Source organism: Carlito syrichta, unplaced genomic scaffold (assembly GCF_000164805.1).
Source record: "Carlito syrichta isolate Samal-C Ts95f unplaced genomic scaffold, Tarsius_syrichta-2.0.1 Scaffold302504, whole genome shotgun sequence".
Classification (NCBI taxonomy): domain Eukaryota; kingdom Metazoa; phylum Chordata; class Mammalia; order Primates; family Tarsiidae; genus Carlito; species Carlito syrichta.
The window spans coordinates 184,728-200,572 of NW_007246600.1; the positions used below are offsets into that span (position 1 = coordinate 184,728).

At 38.7% G+C, this 15,845-nt stretch overlaps 1 protein-coding gene across 1 annotated transcript in view; it reads right to left on the reverse strand.

Annotated features, from left to right (window-relative positions):
- LOC103259100 (LIM domain-binding protein 2-like) overlaps positions 1 to 15,845 on the reverse strand; it is a 310,859-nt gene that overhangs the window by 169,089 nt on the left and 125,925 nt on the right. The window contains exon 2 of the mRNA XM_008056767.2: positions 1,035 to 1,137. Coding sequence (XP_008054958.1) covers positions 1,035 to 1,137 — 103 coding nt within the window. The remainder of the gene's footprint in view (positions 1 to 1,034; positions 1,138 to 15,845) is intronic.

A 15,845-nucleotide genomic window follows, 5' to 3' on the forward strand; every position in this document is an offset into this window, starting at 1 on the left:
ACCATATGCATATATTAGCATAATTAATCAACAAAATATGCAATAGATCCAAATAGTATTGCTTTCTAAAGACCCCCCAAATTAAAATATAATTATTGTTCTCTAGTGGCTTTAAAATAAATTAAGCAACAATAGAAGCTTTTAATTGTTTATCAAGAACTCTATTACCTATCAATTGCCAAAAGCTCTGGGTTGACTCGTTCATATGTGGCTGGTTCTGTCATCATTACAGTGTTTGTTACAGTGGGGATATTTTTCCCTCTGATGGATCTTTCCAATGTGCAACGCTGATTTCTGAAAATGCGTCTCTCTCGGATCTAACTGGACATTAATTGCTTTTGTGCTGATGCATCTATGCCTCTTGGTCTGATAGCAGAACTAGCAAATCTGATTTCTGACAAGTTGGCTGAACCTAATCAGGACAGATCAGCTGTTACCCAAGGTGCCACAGGCTGTAATTTGAGGATCTTTACGTAGTTATCACTCCCCAGAAAGACAAGGAACTATAATTCTGTCAACACTAATCCCAACTATATGTTTAAAGCAGCTGTGTCCTCCCCTGTCCCCATGAAAAGATAGCACTTGTCAAATAAATACCTGAGATAATTGATAAGAGGGAATTAGACGGATGTGGCTGATACAGTGATGGTGAGAAATTTTTTTTTCCTAAAGAACCTTCAAAAGCAGAACATTGGGTGTCAAGTGTGAGTCATCAAGAATAAAAGAGGGTGGCAGAGAAGAGATGCATGGAAACTTTCCATCAGTGTGCTCCCACTTATCACTGGGTGACTTGGCTCACATTTGCCTCACTCTCTAAATAGGCAAGTACCCAAACATTCTAAGCCTCGAAGGAAATCTCTCAGAGCCGACTCTGGCTGCCACCCAGTGACAGTGCCTTGACGGGAAGCGAGAACATTGTCAGGAGTGGAAGTATTATTGTCAGGCTGTCAGCTCTGTGCTATTCTCTGAAGACCCCTGTGGTTTCTTACAGGCACAAAAAGAGAGACTATTAGAAAAATAAACTTATTTCTTACTGTATCGCTTTGGTCCATCTTCCAAACAAAATGAAAGGGTTAATGTGGCGTCATCTTCAAAAAATTCAGTGGCAAATGCGTCCCACCAGAGGTTGTCACTATCCTGCAAAGAGACAGATCATTTATTTAATAGGCGAGAGCAGGAAATATTTCAAAGAGGAAAATAAAAAGGAAGACAGAGAAAACCCAGTAGCTGCCTGCTTGTTACTTAGCATATGTGTGTGGGTGTTCCAGGAAAGGGTGGGTGGGCGTGTGGTCACTCTTCAAATTAATTGCCACAAATGGGGACTGAATTCCAATTCAATAAGTGAGCTAAAACAAACCAAATGAAAATTAATTCTCGAGGACACAGTTGGGGAGTTTTAATAAATGTACTATAAAACACAATGTGTTTTTTGGTTTTTTTCGACAAAAGTGTTTGCATTTAAAGTAAAATATATTCTATTTTTTTCCTCTCTCTCTGTTCTTTTAAGAGTCCATTTTTATAAATAGAAATCACAATATCACAGCCAGAAGAAGGAGAGTGATTTTTTTAAAAAATAATGTAATCAAAAGGAATGTCTCTAGTTCTACTCTATGTAAACATCTCCATGAAAGACACAGGTATCGATATATAGATAAATAGGCAGGTGAATGAATTTATGCACAAGCAATTTCCACATGCATGTGGATGGTTTTTGAGCGTTAAGATGATAGGCAATGACTAGTTTCTTATTAGGATTATTTAAAATACAGCAGCTCAACAGAATGCAGGCCATTCGCACAAGCTCTGTTTGTTTGTCTTGGGCTGAGTGTCCTTCTCATCCAGAAATCACTTTGGAATTGGCCCAGTTAAAGGCAGAATTATGGCTAATCTCCAAAGGGAGAAGAGGACCTCTTCTAACAGTGAATTAGGGAGGTTAGACAGAGTATCATATTTAAAGGAAGAATCACACACATGCCTCATCCTCTATATAGGACTTGACTTGCCCCCAGATTCTTAAGCACAATCTTTTTCCAGAAAATTGTTGATTTGCTCCAGATTTTAGGACAAGATGCTTCCCAGCTGCCTGTTAGAGGAAGAGGGGGACACTCAACAGTCTCCACCACTGGATCCTGATGGAGACACTGCAGCCTCTTTTCTTCCCATTAAGTTGTTCTGCTTATGACAACATTAAGTTGTTGTCACTGGCAGGCCTCAGGAATGAGCCTTCAGTCCCAGCAAGAATAATTAAGGAGCCACAGAAGATTGATGCCGTCCTCTCCTTCAGAAAAGAAGTAGCTCAGACCAATGATTTTTTTGTCTCTCTTTCTCTGGCTTCCTTCCAATCACCACACCAAAAGCCAATCCTTTCCTCAGTAAAACAGGGCAGACATAAAACCACCAGGCACAATGCACGGATCCACATACAAACCACCTTCCTTTTTCCCCTTTCAAAAACAAGTATGTAGTGTACATCTAACTAGGTGCAGGACCTCAGAACACACAGCATGCGAGGTTGGTCCCTACCCTCAAAGGGCTCAAAACCCACTAGCAGAAGACGATCACGTGAGCAACTAACAGGCGGCCTCACTTCCCATCCAAGACTACTACACGGGTCCTCAGTGTTCTGGAAGCGGGCGGAGGTTTTAGAAAGCTCAGTGGGCTTGGACTTGGAGGAATCAGCTGAAGAAAGAAACCCTGATCGGGAAAATGGATTCATTGCTTTGACTTCGAACTGCTATACAGATGGAAAAGAATCATAGTTCACATGAATTGCGTGTTTATCACATGACAAGCACTACTCTAACTACGTGTATTTTCCTCCTTAATCCACATACTCACCTGTTTCGTGTGTGTGTGTGTGTGTGTGTGTGTGTGTGTGTGTGTGTGTGTGTTTTCTCTTCAGTATAAATGTAAGCTTCCTGTGCACAGGGGCTTTGTCTTGCTTGCTGCTCTGTATTCCAACCCTCAGACAGTGTCTAACCCATGGCATGATTCAATAAAATAGTTCAATGAATGAATGAAGCTGCTCATATTGTTATCTCTACTTTCCAACTGCAGAATCCATAGTTTAGGTGATAAATGTCACTCACCCCAATACACTCAGACAATACATGGTAGAGATGGAACTTAAACTGAGACCATTTGGCAACCCATCCCTGCCCAACCTTGGTTCTGTACAGACATCCACCACATTTCTCTGGCATTCTTTGGGAAGCAGGGATTAAGATTCAGAAAGAAGAAAGGACAAGACAAAAGGAAATATTTTGGCTCCATTTGTTTTCTTCCAGGTTGCTTGTTGCACAACACTGTCACCAGGACCCATGCCCGGGAGACCAGCTAGCACTGCATAGTACAGCAGTGGGATGGTATCGTTGGCAGCATTTGCTCCTGAGGGCAACACTACCTCTTTCCAGCTATGCAAACTCAGAAAACTTAGCTCCCTGAGCGTGTTTCTTTACTTGGAAGTTGAGGATTAAAAACAACAATAATAACTTCCCAGCAGGGTAGAAATGGAGATTAAATTAACTCGTAGGTGTAAAGTATCCAGGAGAACACCCAGAAGATAGTGAAGATCAATAAAATGTCCTTTCCCTGCCTCTGTCTACCATTTTAAATATCATTTCTAAAGCAGGAGATGTGCCACATTATTAAAAAACTGCATTAAAAATGAACTTTATAAAATGGTCTGTCCATAAATCAAGTGTCTTTCTCCTATCAATGCAGCAGTTTGCAACCCATTTACCTGGCAACAGCATCTGTCTCTAACACAGCTATCTGAAATCTGAATGGAAATTTATAGACTCTCTTCTTCCTTGCACATGATTCAGAGACCCAGAGACTGGATCAGGTGTTCCACCTCCCTGTTATAATAATCTAACTCTTGGGCTCCAGCACTTCTGCTAGAAAATGGATCAGTAAAACGTAAAAGCCAAGGGGCATTCAGGCTGATCTGAGATCACTGGGAGAAAGGAAAGTACTTAAGGTAAAATGAAGTTCGAGAACTGTCTATGAAGCCTTACAGGTTCCACAGGGCCTAGAAAAGCGGGTTTCGACAGAAGCTGAAAGAGGCAAGATGATCCAGGAAGAGGAGATGGTATCTGATTCAAATGAACTACAGCAGCACAAAAGAAGAGTCCACATCTCAGGAAATTTCAGGATAGATTTGCTAGGAGAATGGGCGCATAAGGTAACTACATGCATCAGAAGAATAATTGGCTTTGGTTGCAAATCTTAAAAGAACATCTCCAGAATAAAATTGTGATATTTAAGTTCAGGGTGCCAGACACATAATAGGCAGATAAAAATAATATTTTGGAGCTGATATAATGAATTGATGGATAGATGGATGGATGGATGGATGGATGGATGGATGGATGGATGGATGGATGGATGGAGGGAGGGAGGGATGGATGGATGAAATTTCTTATTGTGCCATCACAAACCCAACTCAAGGAAGTCACTCTACAAAGTTGCCCAAAGATTTTGATTGTGGACTCCATTTTGTGTCTTGGTCAACATTTTTAAACTGGCATAAAAATTATTTGCTATATATTTAAATTATACTTGTCAATTCTTTCCTCATCCCCACCACACATATATATTAAAGCTTTTGAATTAGTACTTAGTTATTGAGAACACATGTTTATGTAGGAAAGGCGAGAAAAGAAGTAGAGCTTTAAGAAAAAAATTAGTATAGGCAAGCTTTGTGTTGGAAGCTGGTTATAGTACAAGCACAGGTTTTGTGGCCCCTGGGTTAATGATAGCACCAGTAAGCAAGTCGTTTCTAATTGTTTTACATATATTGAACCATCTTCTATTCACAACTGTCCTAATTGCTACCAAGGCACACAGTGGGCAGCCTTACAGAGATTTTATACCCTTAACCTCCATGTTACAAACTTAACTTAACAATGGATTCTGCCTCTTCATAGCTGAATGTCCTTAGTCAATTCACCTAACTGCTTCGTTAAAAGAAGACTAAAAAGAAACTGACTGGCATATAGTAGCTGTTTAATACATGTCAGCTATTATTGTTATTATTTCATTTGGTCCTTAAGATATTCATAAATATAACCCTGAATTGTATTCCACATCTTTATAACCCCCCAAAAAGATATTCATAAATAGAGAATCTAAATTACAAAAAAAGTTATCAACTCAAAGATCAGAAGGCAGGAAAATGGGGAAACTTAATTTCACATATAGGTCTACCTAACTCCAATCCATGATTTTGTCAAAAAATAATTCTGCTTAAAAAGTGAAATTCCACCTTATCTCGATGAGTAACATGACTCAAAAGAGTTTGAGAAAGAAGAGGTTTATATTGGCTAGAGGAAACTCTGCCTGAGGAAACTTCCTTTTCCAACCTTTTCAGGGCTTGCACTCTTTTGCCCAACTTCATGTAGTTGCTCTAATAATAAACCTTCTCTTTGAACACCTCTTGCTTCCATTCTGTTGCCTGGTGTAGTTCCCCAGATGAGTTAGACAATTTTGTAGAAGAGATTTGCAATATGACACCACTGTCACTCTACATACACTGTTATCACAAGTCAAACTACCTTGGAGATGAACCAGGAAGTGCAACAAGATTGACCTGTAGGTCAATAAAGAAGCTGGGAGTTTAGGGAGTGGTTGAAATGCAGGAAGGAAGATCTTTCCTGAGCCAAATAAGATTTCTGGCAGAATATCTCACACCTTTGACTATTCTATGCCTACCTCATGAGTTGTGGACAACAATAACAAAAATTCACACCCTCCATTTTCCAGAGGGTCATTGTCAGTCATCTAGAATGGTACCTGCTGTGCTAACAGAGGATTCTAGCACTCTGCTTGGCCACATATGAGGAAGAGAAAGGGACAATGGACATGTAAGAGAAAATGTACTCTTTAAAATTCTACAATTTTATGCACAGGCTAGCAATTCCACCTCTTGACCATAAGCTTAGTGCCACTAGAGAAGTGAAAGAACCACGCAATGCCCAATCCTCCCTTGGATCACACAATGTGGCCAGTAGGAGGCTGCATGAGCAAAGCAATCAAGGCTATTTCAAGGCAAGGATCTCAAAGAGCAGCCACTAAGTCTGAAGAAGAGGGCTGCCGCTGGCCACTGTCACTCTACATACACTATCATCACAAGTCAAACTACCTTGGAGATTAACCAGGAAGTGCTACAAGATTGAGCAGTAGGTCAGGATCAACCTTTTGGGTCTTCCAAATCCAACCATGAGACTGAGGTCTTGTTCCCAGGTATGTAAGGTGGACACATACATCTGTTACAGGCAGATATGAGATACAACAGTTGGAGTATCTAGCTTAACAGAGATTCTACCTAGGGAAAAAAACATTCTTACCACAGCAGAAAGGGGCTAGCATAGCCAGGAGCCCCCAGTGGACTTCCCAACTCAGCCTGTGTGTGGCCAAGGAACCTTCAGCAACTCAAATGTTTGCTGCCCCATTCGTATCTGCATATGCCATTCTTTTGCCAAGAATGTCCAGCAAATGCCAAGGCCCAATTCATGGAGCCCCTTTTTACTGCCTCCTCTACTAGGAAAGCTTGACAACTGTACCCCTTTTAGAAGATGAAAGAATAATTGGATCACCATCTTATAATATACATGCATCTAAAGTTCTGACTGCTGTAGCAGACTGAGTTACTTAAGGATAGGGATTGGGCATTATGTCTCTATCTATCCTCAGCAGAATTCTCACCTATAAAAGAGCACCCAGCAAAGGAGCAGAAAAATGGAATGAACAGATGGAGAGGCCCTACCCACCCAGTAAGATTCTTTCTCTAATATCGCAGGAATCTTAACAGTCTAAGCTCAGTGGCCGGGGCCGGGATGGTGTTCAAGCGACACCTTCTCTCTGTCACATCACTGATATCTCACTTTCTATCAGCAGGATGCCCCAGACATACATGTCAGAGTTCATATTGAAGGAGAAATTTTAAAAATTATCTCATACACCCACACTGCCATTTCTTTGAGCCACCAGTTTTTTTTTTCAGTGAAATGATGATTGAAATTCCTTTTAGCACATCAATATACTTTACTGACTATTATTAAATAAACCAAGTTTTACTTTATTTGCTTTTAAAAGAGGAGAAAAAAGATAATAGTATGAAGATCCATGGGCCCATTACCCAGAATAAACAATTATTAAAATGTTATTTTATTGTCCTTTTATAAAGCAATTAAAATATAAATAAAAATAAATCTTCTGGGTCCCCATATCCTACTCTATGTTTCTCTCCCACTCTTTCAAGATCCCCATAAATAACTGTCTCATGAAAATCACGCATCTTTCTGGCTTCTTATATTTATACACATGATTCCATCGCATACAGTCCTACTTGGTTTTTAACATTTTATTTAAATGGTATAGTGCAATATATTTCCATCTCTAAACTAGATTTTTTTAAATTGAACACTGTGTTTGGACACCCATTCACTTTATGTACTGGGATCTCTTCTTAAATAAGTTACACAGTAATGCACTAAATGAAGGCACGGTAATACATTTTATTTAAATATTTTGCTACTAACAGTCTCTAGTCAGTTTCATATTTTTTCCCAATAATGCTGCCATAAGGATCTTCGTAGTGTTCCTCTGTGCATGTGTGCAAGAATTTCTCCCAGGCATAGGTCTAAAGGAGACATAGCAGGACATAAGGTTTATACTGGTCTATATTTTAGTTCTTCCACTAGGAGGTTTCTGTACTTCCACAATGAAGATGTCTGATCTGACCAATGCATGAGTAGAGATTCAGAGAGTTCTTCTAAGCAATGTATTTCCAAGTGGAATGAAATAGCAGGAAGAGAACAACTACAAAACAGATTCCAGCTCTGCCGGCAGAAGGTCGAGCATCTAGAAGTCCACAGAAGATACAATAATGGAAAAGACACAACGCTACAAGTTTGCCTATCATTCTCTTATATGAGGAGTGTATCTTAAGGGTATCATTAACCAAAAGGAGGATTTTTTTTCTTGACACTGACACAAGAAGGCAAGCACAAGTTTTCCATGACACTCCACAATGACTCACTCAACAGCCTGCCTGAATGCCAAATGCCCCAACTCGTGGGTAGACCTAACTCTGCACACTCTGCCACAAGGCTTCTAATCCAGGACTTGCCTTTTCCCAACAGACAGGTACTTCCAACCTTTGTTGTTGTTTAGCATCTGACCTTTGCATAGTGAGTGTTTAGTGAATATTAACAAGTAAAAAGCAAAAAAGCGCACTCCCCAAGCTGGAAAGTAACAATAGCACAGAGCAGCCTCCAGGTAAATAAATGTGAAATTAATTCAGTCTGAACACAGACGGGGGAAGTGGTGCTGACGATTCTCATATATTTTAATTAGGGAAAACCACTGAAACTTCTCCATGCTAAACTATCCTAGGTATGCCTTTCTGTGATTAAAATCCTTGGTCCTTTTTTCCTATCTTACAGGTGAGCCCAAGTTCTACTAGCAGCCAAATCATATATCAGGACGAGAGACACACTCATGCCAAATAGCAGAAGAGAGTCTTAATTATGTTTTAAAATCCACAATAGCATTTTGCTTCCATTCCATTTCCTCTCCTGTTCCCAACTCTACCCCTCTCCACCAAAAACAGGATCCTGGTGCCAGGGCTGCCCCCCAGCATCTTTAACTTAAGCACTGACAGGTTACGCAGAATTTTTGCCAGAGTAATTATTTTTCAATTCAACAATAATGAGAAATTACCATGGCAACCATTCGTCACGTGGTACACATACACCCCCTCCAAAGAAAGAACCACACTTAAAGCATCTATTCCTTGAAAATGTGTGTTTTTTACTATTAAAATAAACTTAAACAGGTCAAAGTGGAGAGCATTCTGAAGGGGTCTGAAAGATGGAAGGTGGGAGGGCATTGACTTTCTTCAGTACCTTGTGGTGCTAGAAAATAAGAATATTCCGTCTCATAACCCTACTCTCTTATATAGACATACTTAAATAACACTATTAATTTGTGTCTTACTATTTTGGTCACTCCCGCTTTATACACATCAGCTAACCTCTTTCAGAAGGTACTGAAGAAAGAATAAATTTGCCTCAAGTGACCAAGGTAGAAACATACTTGCTACCCCTGCTTTCTCTAAATTTCTTTGCCTGCTGTATCCATGTACTGAGAGGGGAGACAAAAAGAATCCCATATCTCATGCCTTCTGCCTTTCCTTTAGTGGAGTCCTCCTCACTCTGAAGGAAGCACAGGTTACTTATTTTCCAGGACTACAAAATCTTTTTGATTCCTTTATCTCTAGCCACCCTTTCTCCAAACCTGGAGGGAATTGGCCATATTTAATAATAATAGTCAACAGTTGCATGACACTTACTATGTAACAGCTGCCTGAATTGACTGAACATTGTTTAGCACAGAAACATGGATATATTTTAGTCATTATTTGCATGTTATTCTAAACAACATTTCTCTTTGGAATGCTCATGATTAATGAATGGTTTTGTGGGTCAAAGGTGATAGAGATTGAAATACATGAATTTCTCAGGTGTGAATATTATGAACAACTCTGAACTCATTGCATATTATGAACCCCTTAAAACTTCACAATGATCCTGTAAGATAAGTCATATTATTAGCTCCATTTCTTATAGATAAGAAAACTGAGGCACTGAGAAGTTAAATTATTCGGTTAAGATTGGATAGCTATCAAGTTGCAGAGAAATAGTTCAAACACAGGGACTCTGGATAGTAAGTTTGGACTCTTATAACCACTCCACTAGACTGTTCCTTTATCCAGAACAATAATCTTCAAAATATATTAATTATTTCAACATGTAACTTATGCTAAGTGCACTGAATGTTTGGGGCTTTCCCTCCTGAACAGTTCAACTACAGAATTCAACATGGAGACACAGAAATAAAAGTAATAAGGAAGATCATTTGCTCTTAGCAACTGATAACTGCACAGGCATTTAATAGATGCAGAGAGGGAATTCTGAATTCCCCCCACCCTTTTAAATTTGTCTTTATGGGATTTTTTTTAAGTCTCATATTTTGGGGCTGGAATTTTTTGTCTCTAATTCTCAACCATGATTTGTTCATTCTCAGCTAAATTGTATTTTATTTAACAACAAATGTTAGTTATCATTTTAACAAAGAACTTCTAAAATGGCATGTTACCAAGATAGTAAATTGCGTGTTTTGATAGAACATCTCAGGACTGCACTCACAAATCAAGGCTTCCTTTTTAGAAAGTGCTTACTATAGTTAACTCTCTAGTGCAAGAGAATGCTGCCTCGGAAAAGAGGCACATTGAGTGACCAGAAAGACAAGACTTGGCATTGGTAGAAGTAACTCTTCAGAAAAAGATATATTGGTGTCTTTCTCTCCCCGCTGAAACACTCAAGAAGTTCATATATTTCAATTCCATCATCTTTGACCCACAAATCGTTAATTGTGAGCATACTGAGAAGAAATGTCATTTAGAATAATCAAAAACAGTAACTAAAATGTATACATGTTTATGTACCAAAAATTGAGCTTTTTGCCACTGGGCTGGCTTATTACAAACTGTAATTTCTTTTCTTTTTTATTTGAGTTGAAGTCTCATTCCATTGCCCAGGCTGTAGTCAGTGTCATGCTCACGGATACCCCAGCATCAACCTGCTGGGCTCCAGCTATCCTTCCTCCTCAGTCTTCCAAGTAGCTGGAACTACAGGTGCGCATACCACGCCCGGCTATTTTTTTAATTTATAGTAGAGATGAGGTCTCACCATGTTGCCCAGGCTGGTCTCGAACCCATGAACTCAGACAACCCACTCGCCTCAGCCTTCCAAAGTGCTGGGATTACAGGCTGGGCCACCAAACCTGACCGGTAATTATTATTTTTTTAAGTTTGGACTCTTATCAGTGAGGGCAAGCTCTATACCCATGTCTTGTGTAGTTTGCACACACAGCCCTGAACCCATAGCAGGCATGCAACAAATAACTACTTGATTATTTAATTATGTAAATAATTTAATCTGACAAATAACTATTTAATCAAAACCCAGCAGATTCTCAAATTCCAAAAGAAAATCAATAGTTTTATTTTTTATTATGTTTGAACACGTCCATTCTTTATTCTGTTTACATGTCTGTGAACAGGAGGCTTTGATTCGTTAATGCAAATTCTTTGCATTTTAATCAGTTAAAATGCAAAGAGTTTCATAGCTTATTATTTTGTAGTGCTCATAGTATCTCAATCAGGTTGGAACTTGTATTATCCCAAGTTAAGTGAGAGAAACTGTGGTCCTAGGAGGTTAAGAAATGTCGTAGACCTAGCAAGCGATAACATCGGAATTTGCAACTTCTCTGATTCCTGAACTTTTGCCTCTATCCACACAGCTTCACTTACTACTTGTTCTAAACTATAATATTCTGGTGTGAAGGAAGAATAGTTATTTCTTTATAATTAAATTTCCTACTTTATACAAATGGAGACATGTACTCTAACATATCAAAAATAATATACTGGGAACCCTACACAAAGCCACTTGGAAAATGACATAGCAAGGCATTACTCTAGAAGCAGTGCTTGTTGGTGAGAGTCCTGTGGCAATGAGCACCATACCTCATATGAGGTATCTTGAGGTGCAGGAAAATGTGATGAGGCAGCAGCTCGTACATCTTGCTAAAAACTCATGATAAGATCAGCCACAAATTTTCTGTTCCAATACAAACATAGCAGACAAGAGAACATTTCTGGAAAAGCTTGCAATATTCAAAAGTGTATTTTTGTGACCCCACCCAGTTGTATCAGAATAGCTGATCAAATGACAGGAGTAATTCTTCAAGTCAGTTGGAGGACTGTGCTAGGACTGAGGCCTTAGGAAGCCACTAGAAAAGAAAACTCAAGTTTTTCTATCTTTCTATTTGGGAAGAATTTTAAAAGAGGTTTTTGTTCTGAAGATAAATATTAAAAACTCAGCATATTCTCTAAACCTAGAAAGAAAATAATAGGTTTATCTTGATGATGCTCAATCATTTCCATTCTCTTCTCTGTTTACACATCTGTTTTCAGGGTACTAAAAATATCTCTAATACACTAAAATCTGTTTATCAGAGTACTAAAAATATCTCTAATACACTAATGACACCCAAGGTCATATCATGCCTCCCAGCTTCTTTGTGGGACTTCACAATTGTGGTTCCAGCAGTCTCATTGGCCTTTCTACTTCTTAACCAAAAGGCATCTCAGATATAACATAGCCAAAGCCAGACACTCAGCCCCCATCTCCACTCCTCCCTAAGTCTATTCTTCTCAGTCTTTTCCATCTCAAAGATGTAACTCCAGTTTCTCCATCACTTATGCCAACATTTTAGGTCATATACTTGATTTATCTCCTCCTTAACCCCACACATCTAATCCATCAGTAAATCACATAAATCCACCTCTGACATACAAATGGAAATCCACCCGTGTTTTTTCCTTCCTATCTCCAGTGCCCTGCAAAGAAGCTTGGATGACATTTTAACAATGCCCATTAGATTGTTTCCCTCCCTCTGAAAATCCCTCCATGGTTCATTGTTGCTGTGAATTGCCATGGAGTTCACTGTCCTACGTGGTTGGGACTTTGTCTTCCTCTGGTGTCAGTTCACTTCACTCTCCGTGCAGCACACAGATCTAGGCTCTTGCCTTGGGGCCCTCCCTCCAGTCCAAGGCCACACTCCACTCTGCCATAAGGCCCTTTGAACTAGCTATAATTGTATCACCCAGTGAATGCCTTTCCTCTATTTTGTGTGACTTTTTCCCCCTTGTCATTCAAATTTCAGCTTCCTTGTCACCTTCTGATCAACCAATCTATAAAATCAGCTTCCTATCACACCAGTCAAGTTTTTTTTTCTCAGTCATTCGATTTTGTTTGTTTATTGTCTTCTTACACATAGAAATCATGTTCATTGGGAGTACAAGATTCTCCTGCCTGCTTTACTGTGAAGCCTGGCATATAATAGGTGCTTTAAAATGACTACCTGAATAAATGAATATAAAAGAATGCATCAAACAAACAAGCAAAAAAGAAAAGATAAACCTATCAAGGAGACCACATTAATCTTCCTGTTGAACATTCACAGGGCAGCCGTAGCCAGACACAGAGCTGGCACAGTCCAGCTAATTGTAACTACATAATAGAGTACCAAGAACTTACCAGAATCTTTATTCACTTTAATTTTTTAAACAAATATATGCTATGAATTAAAAGCATTAAAAATATTCATGCCCTTTGACTCAGTAATTCTTTTTCTGGGAATCCATCCAAAGAACATAATCCAAAAATATGTAAATGCTTTATATGAAAAATTATTCACCACAGGAGCATTTATAACACACACACACACACACACAGGGAACAATGTGCTTGGCCTACAATAGAGGAATGATTCAAGACACTATGATATATCCACAAGAAAGAAAATAGAAGTCGTTAAAAAAGAATGTTCATAAATGGTTTATAACAACACAAACACACTCACATTATAATGTAAGATGAAGAGGGTAGATGGACAAACAGTTCAGTAGGATAGAGTCATATTTGAAAAATGAGTATATGATAGAAATGGAATTGCCTAGCGGTGAGGTAAGGGTGAATTATTTGATAAGTAGTGCTGGGACAATTATCTTTCCACATGGAAATAATAAATAGATTAGGTTATATCTTAGATAAACAAACAAAAGTTACAGATGAATTAAACAAATACATGAAGAAAATATAAATTTTTGAACTACTAGAGGAAAAGGTATGAGGGTATCTATTTTTAGGACCTTAGATCAGGGGAACATTTTGGAAGCACACTAAAAGGAAAAGTCTTATGAGAAACAAGTAATTGATGAACTTTGTGTGACAAAAGATATTATACACAATATTACACTGCCAGTGACAAGCTGGGAGAGATGAGTGACTAACATGTGACAAATTGCTACAAATCAAAAATCAGAATAGTGAAAAGAACAAACCATGTGAAAGTACCAATTGCAGAAAATAAACCAAAATGGTCAATAAGGTCATGAAAAGATGGTCTATTTCGCTTGTAACTAAGAAAAGGAAAACTAAGGCCAGGCACGGTGACTCATGACTGTAGTCTCAGCACTTTGGGAGGACAAAGGGATTGCTTGAGGACAGGAAATCAAGACTAGCTTGGGTAACATAGTGGTATCCCATTTCTACAATTTTTTTTTTAATTCACTAAGAGCTGTGGCACATGTCTTCAATCTCAGCTACCGAGAGGCTGAGAGAGGAGGATTGCCGGAGCCCAAGAGGTCAAGGTTGCAGTGAGCTATGATCATGCTACTGCTCAGCGGCCTGGGTAACAGAGCGAGACTGTCTCTAGAAATAAAAATTTTTAAAAGAAAGAAAGAAAAAGAGAAGAAAACTGAAATTAAGACTAAGTTATTACACATTCATGTAAGTGTCCAAAAAATTTAAGCAAAACTATATGTTGCTGGAGATGGTGGAGAAACCGGGGCTCTGCCCATAACATTTCTTCTCATCAGCATCTGAAGACCCAGGTCACAGCATGGCCAAACCCTAGCACAGGCTTTCATTCCTAGTACCCATTGCTCTCCTGAACATCATTGCAGCCTCATAAGCTCTCCCTGTCTCCCCTCCTGCAGATGCAATATTCTTGTGCCCCACATTCCCCATTTTTCTCCCAGTCACCCCTTACCCATTCTTCAAGTTTTGCACCCCATTTTGCCTCTGTCCTGAAGCCTCCCAGGCTCAACCTACAGAAAAGTCTCTATTTTCTAGACTGAGATATGTGGTTTTTTTTTTAATTTTAAAAAATTGATTAATGTGAATCTATGAAGATTGCTCCTATAATACCATATTTTAATTTTATTTTATTTTACATTGTGTCCAGTTATTACATTTCTATGTCTCAGCCATTAGGCTCTAAACTTCCTGCATGAAGACATTATCTACTTTGGGTTGTTCTTTGTACGTCCATTGCTTACTGGGCATATATTTATTGTGTGTTTCACTGTGAAATCTGCAAAGTGCATTATCTATTTCAAGCTTTTGAACCACATTACCAGAGAGGTATTATTACTATCCCCTTTTTACAGGTGAAAAAAAACTCTTAAAGATTACTTAATTTTCTCAGTCACACAGGAGTCAGGAATCAAAGTCATATAATCCGGCTCCAGAACTCATCCCTTTTAACTGGTGTGTGTGTGTGTGTGTGTGTGTGTGTGTGTGTGTGTGTGTGTGTGTGTGTGTGTGTAAAAGAGATTGAGAGAGATTATGGGAAAATACCTAGTAATAAAAGGTTATATACACATGAACATGAATGTTCATAACTTTATTATTTGCTACAGCCAAGAAATGGAAACCAAGTGTCTATTAACTGATGAAATAAAATATGGTATCTTCATACAATGTAACACTATGAGCAGTGAAAAAAACAAAATTCTGATGTATGTTATGTATAACATGCACCTCAAAACATTATTCTAATGAAAGAAGACTGGTGCAAAAGATCCTAAATTTTATGATTCCATTTACGTGAAGTGTCTAGAATTCTGGCTCTTATTACCTATGTGATCTCTGGTAAATTAGTTAACTCTCTGTGTCACTGTTTCATTATTTGTAAAATGGACACAATAATACTTCACTCTTAATTATGTGGATTAAGCTAAAAATATATACGGACCAGTGACTGGAACAGAAGTGAATACTCAAAAAAGGGCACTAGTCTTAAGTGGTGAAGTAAGGCCCAAGGCCAGAGTTGTTGTGGATAGTAAATAGTGTGTATCAGTAATGTATCCCTGCACACTTTGCCACTTAGGTCTAGGTCTAGGTGCTGGTGCCACCACTCTTTAC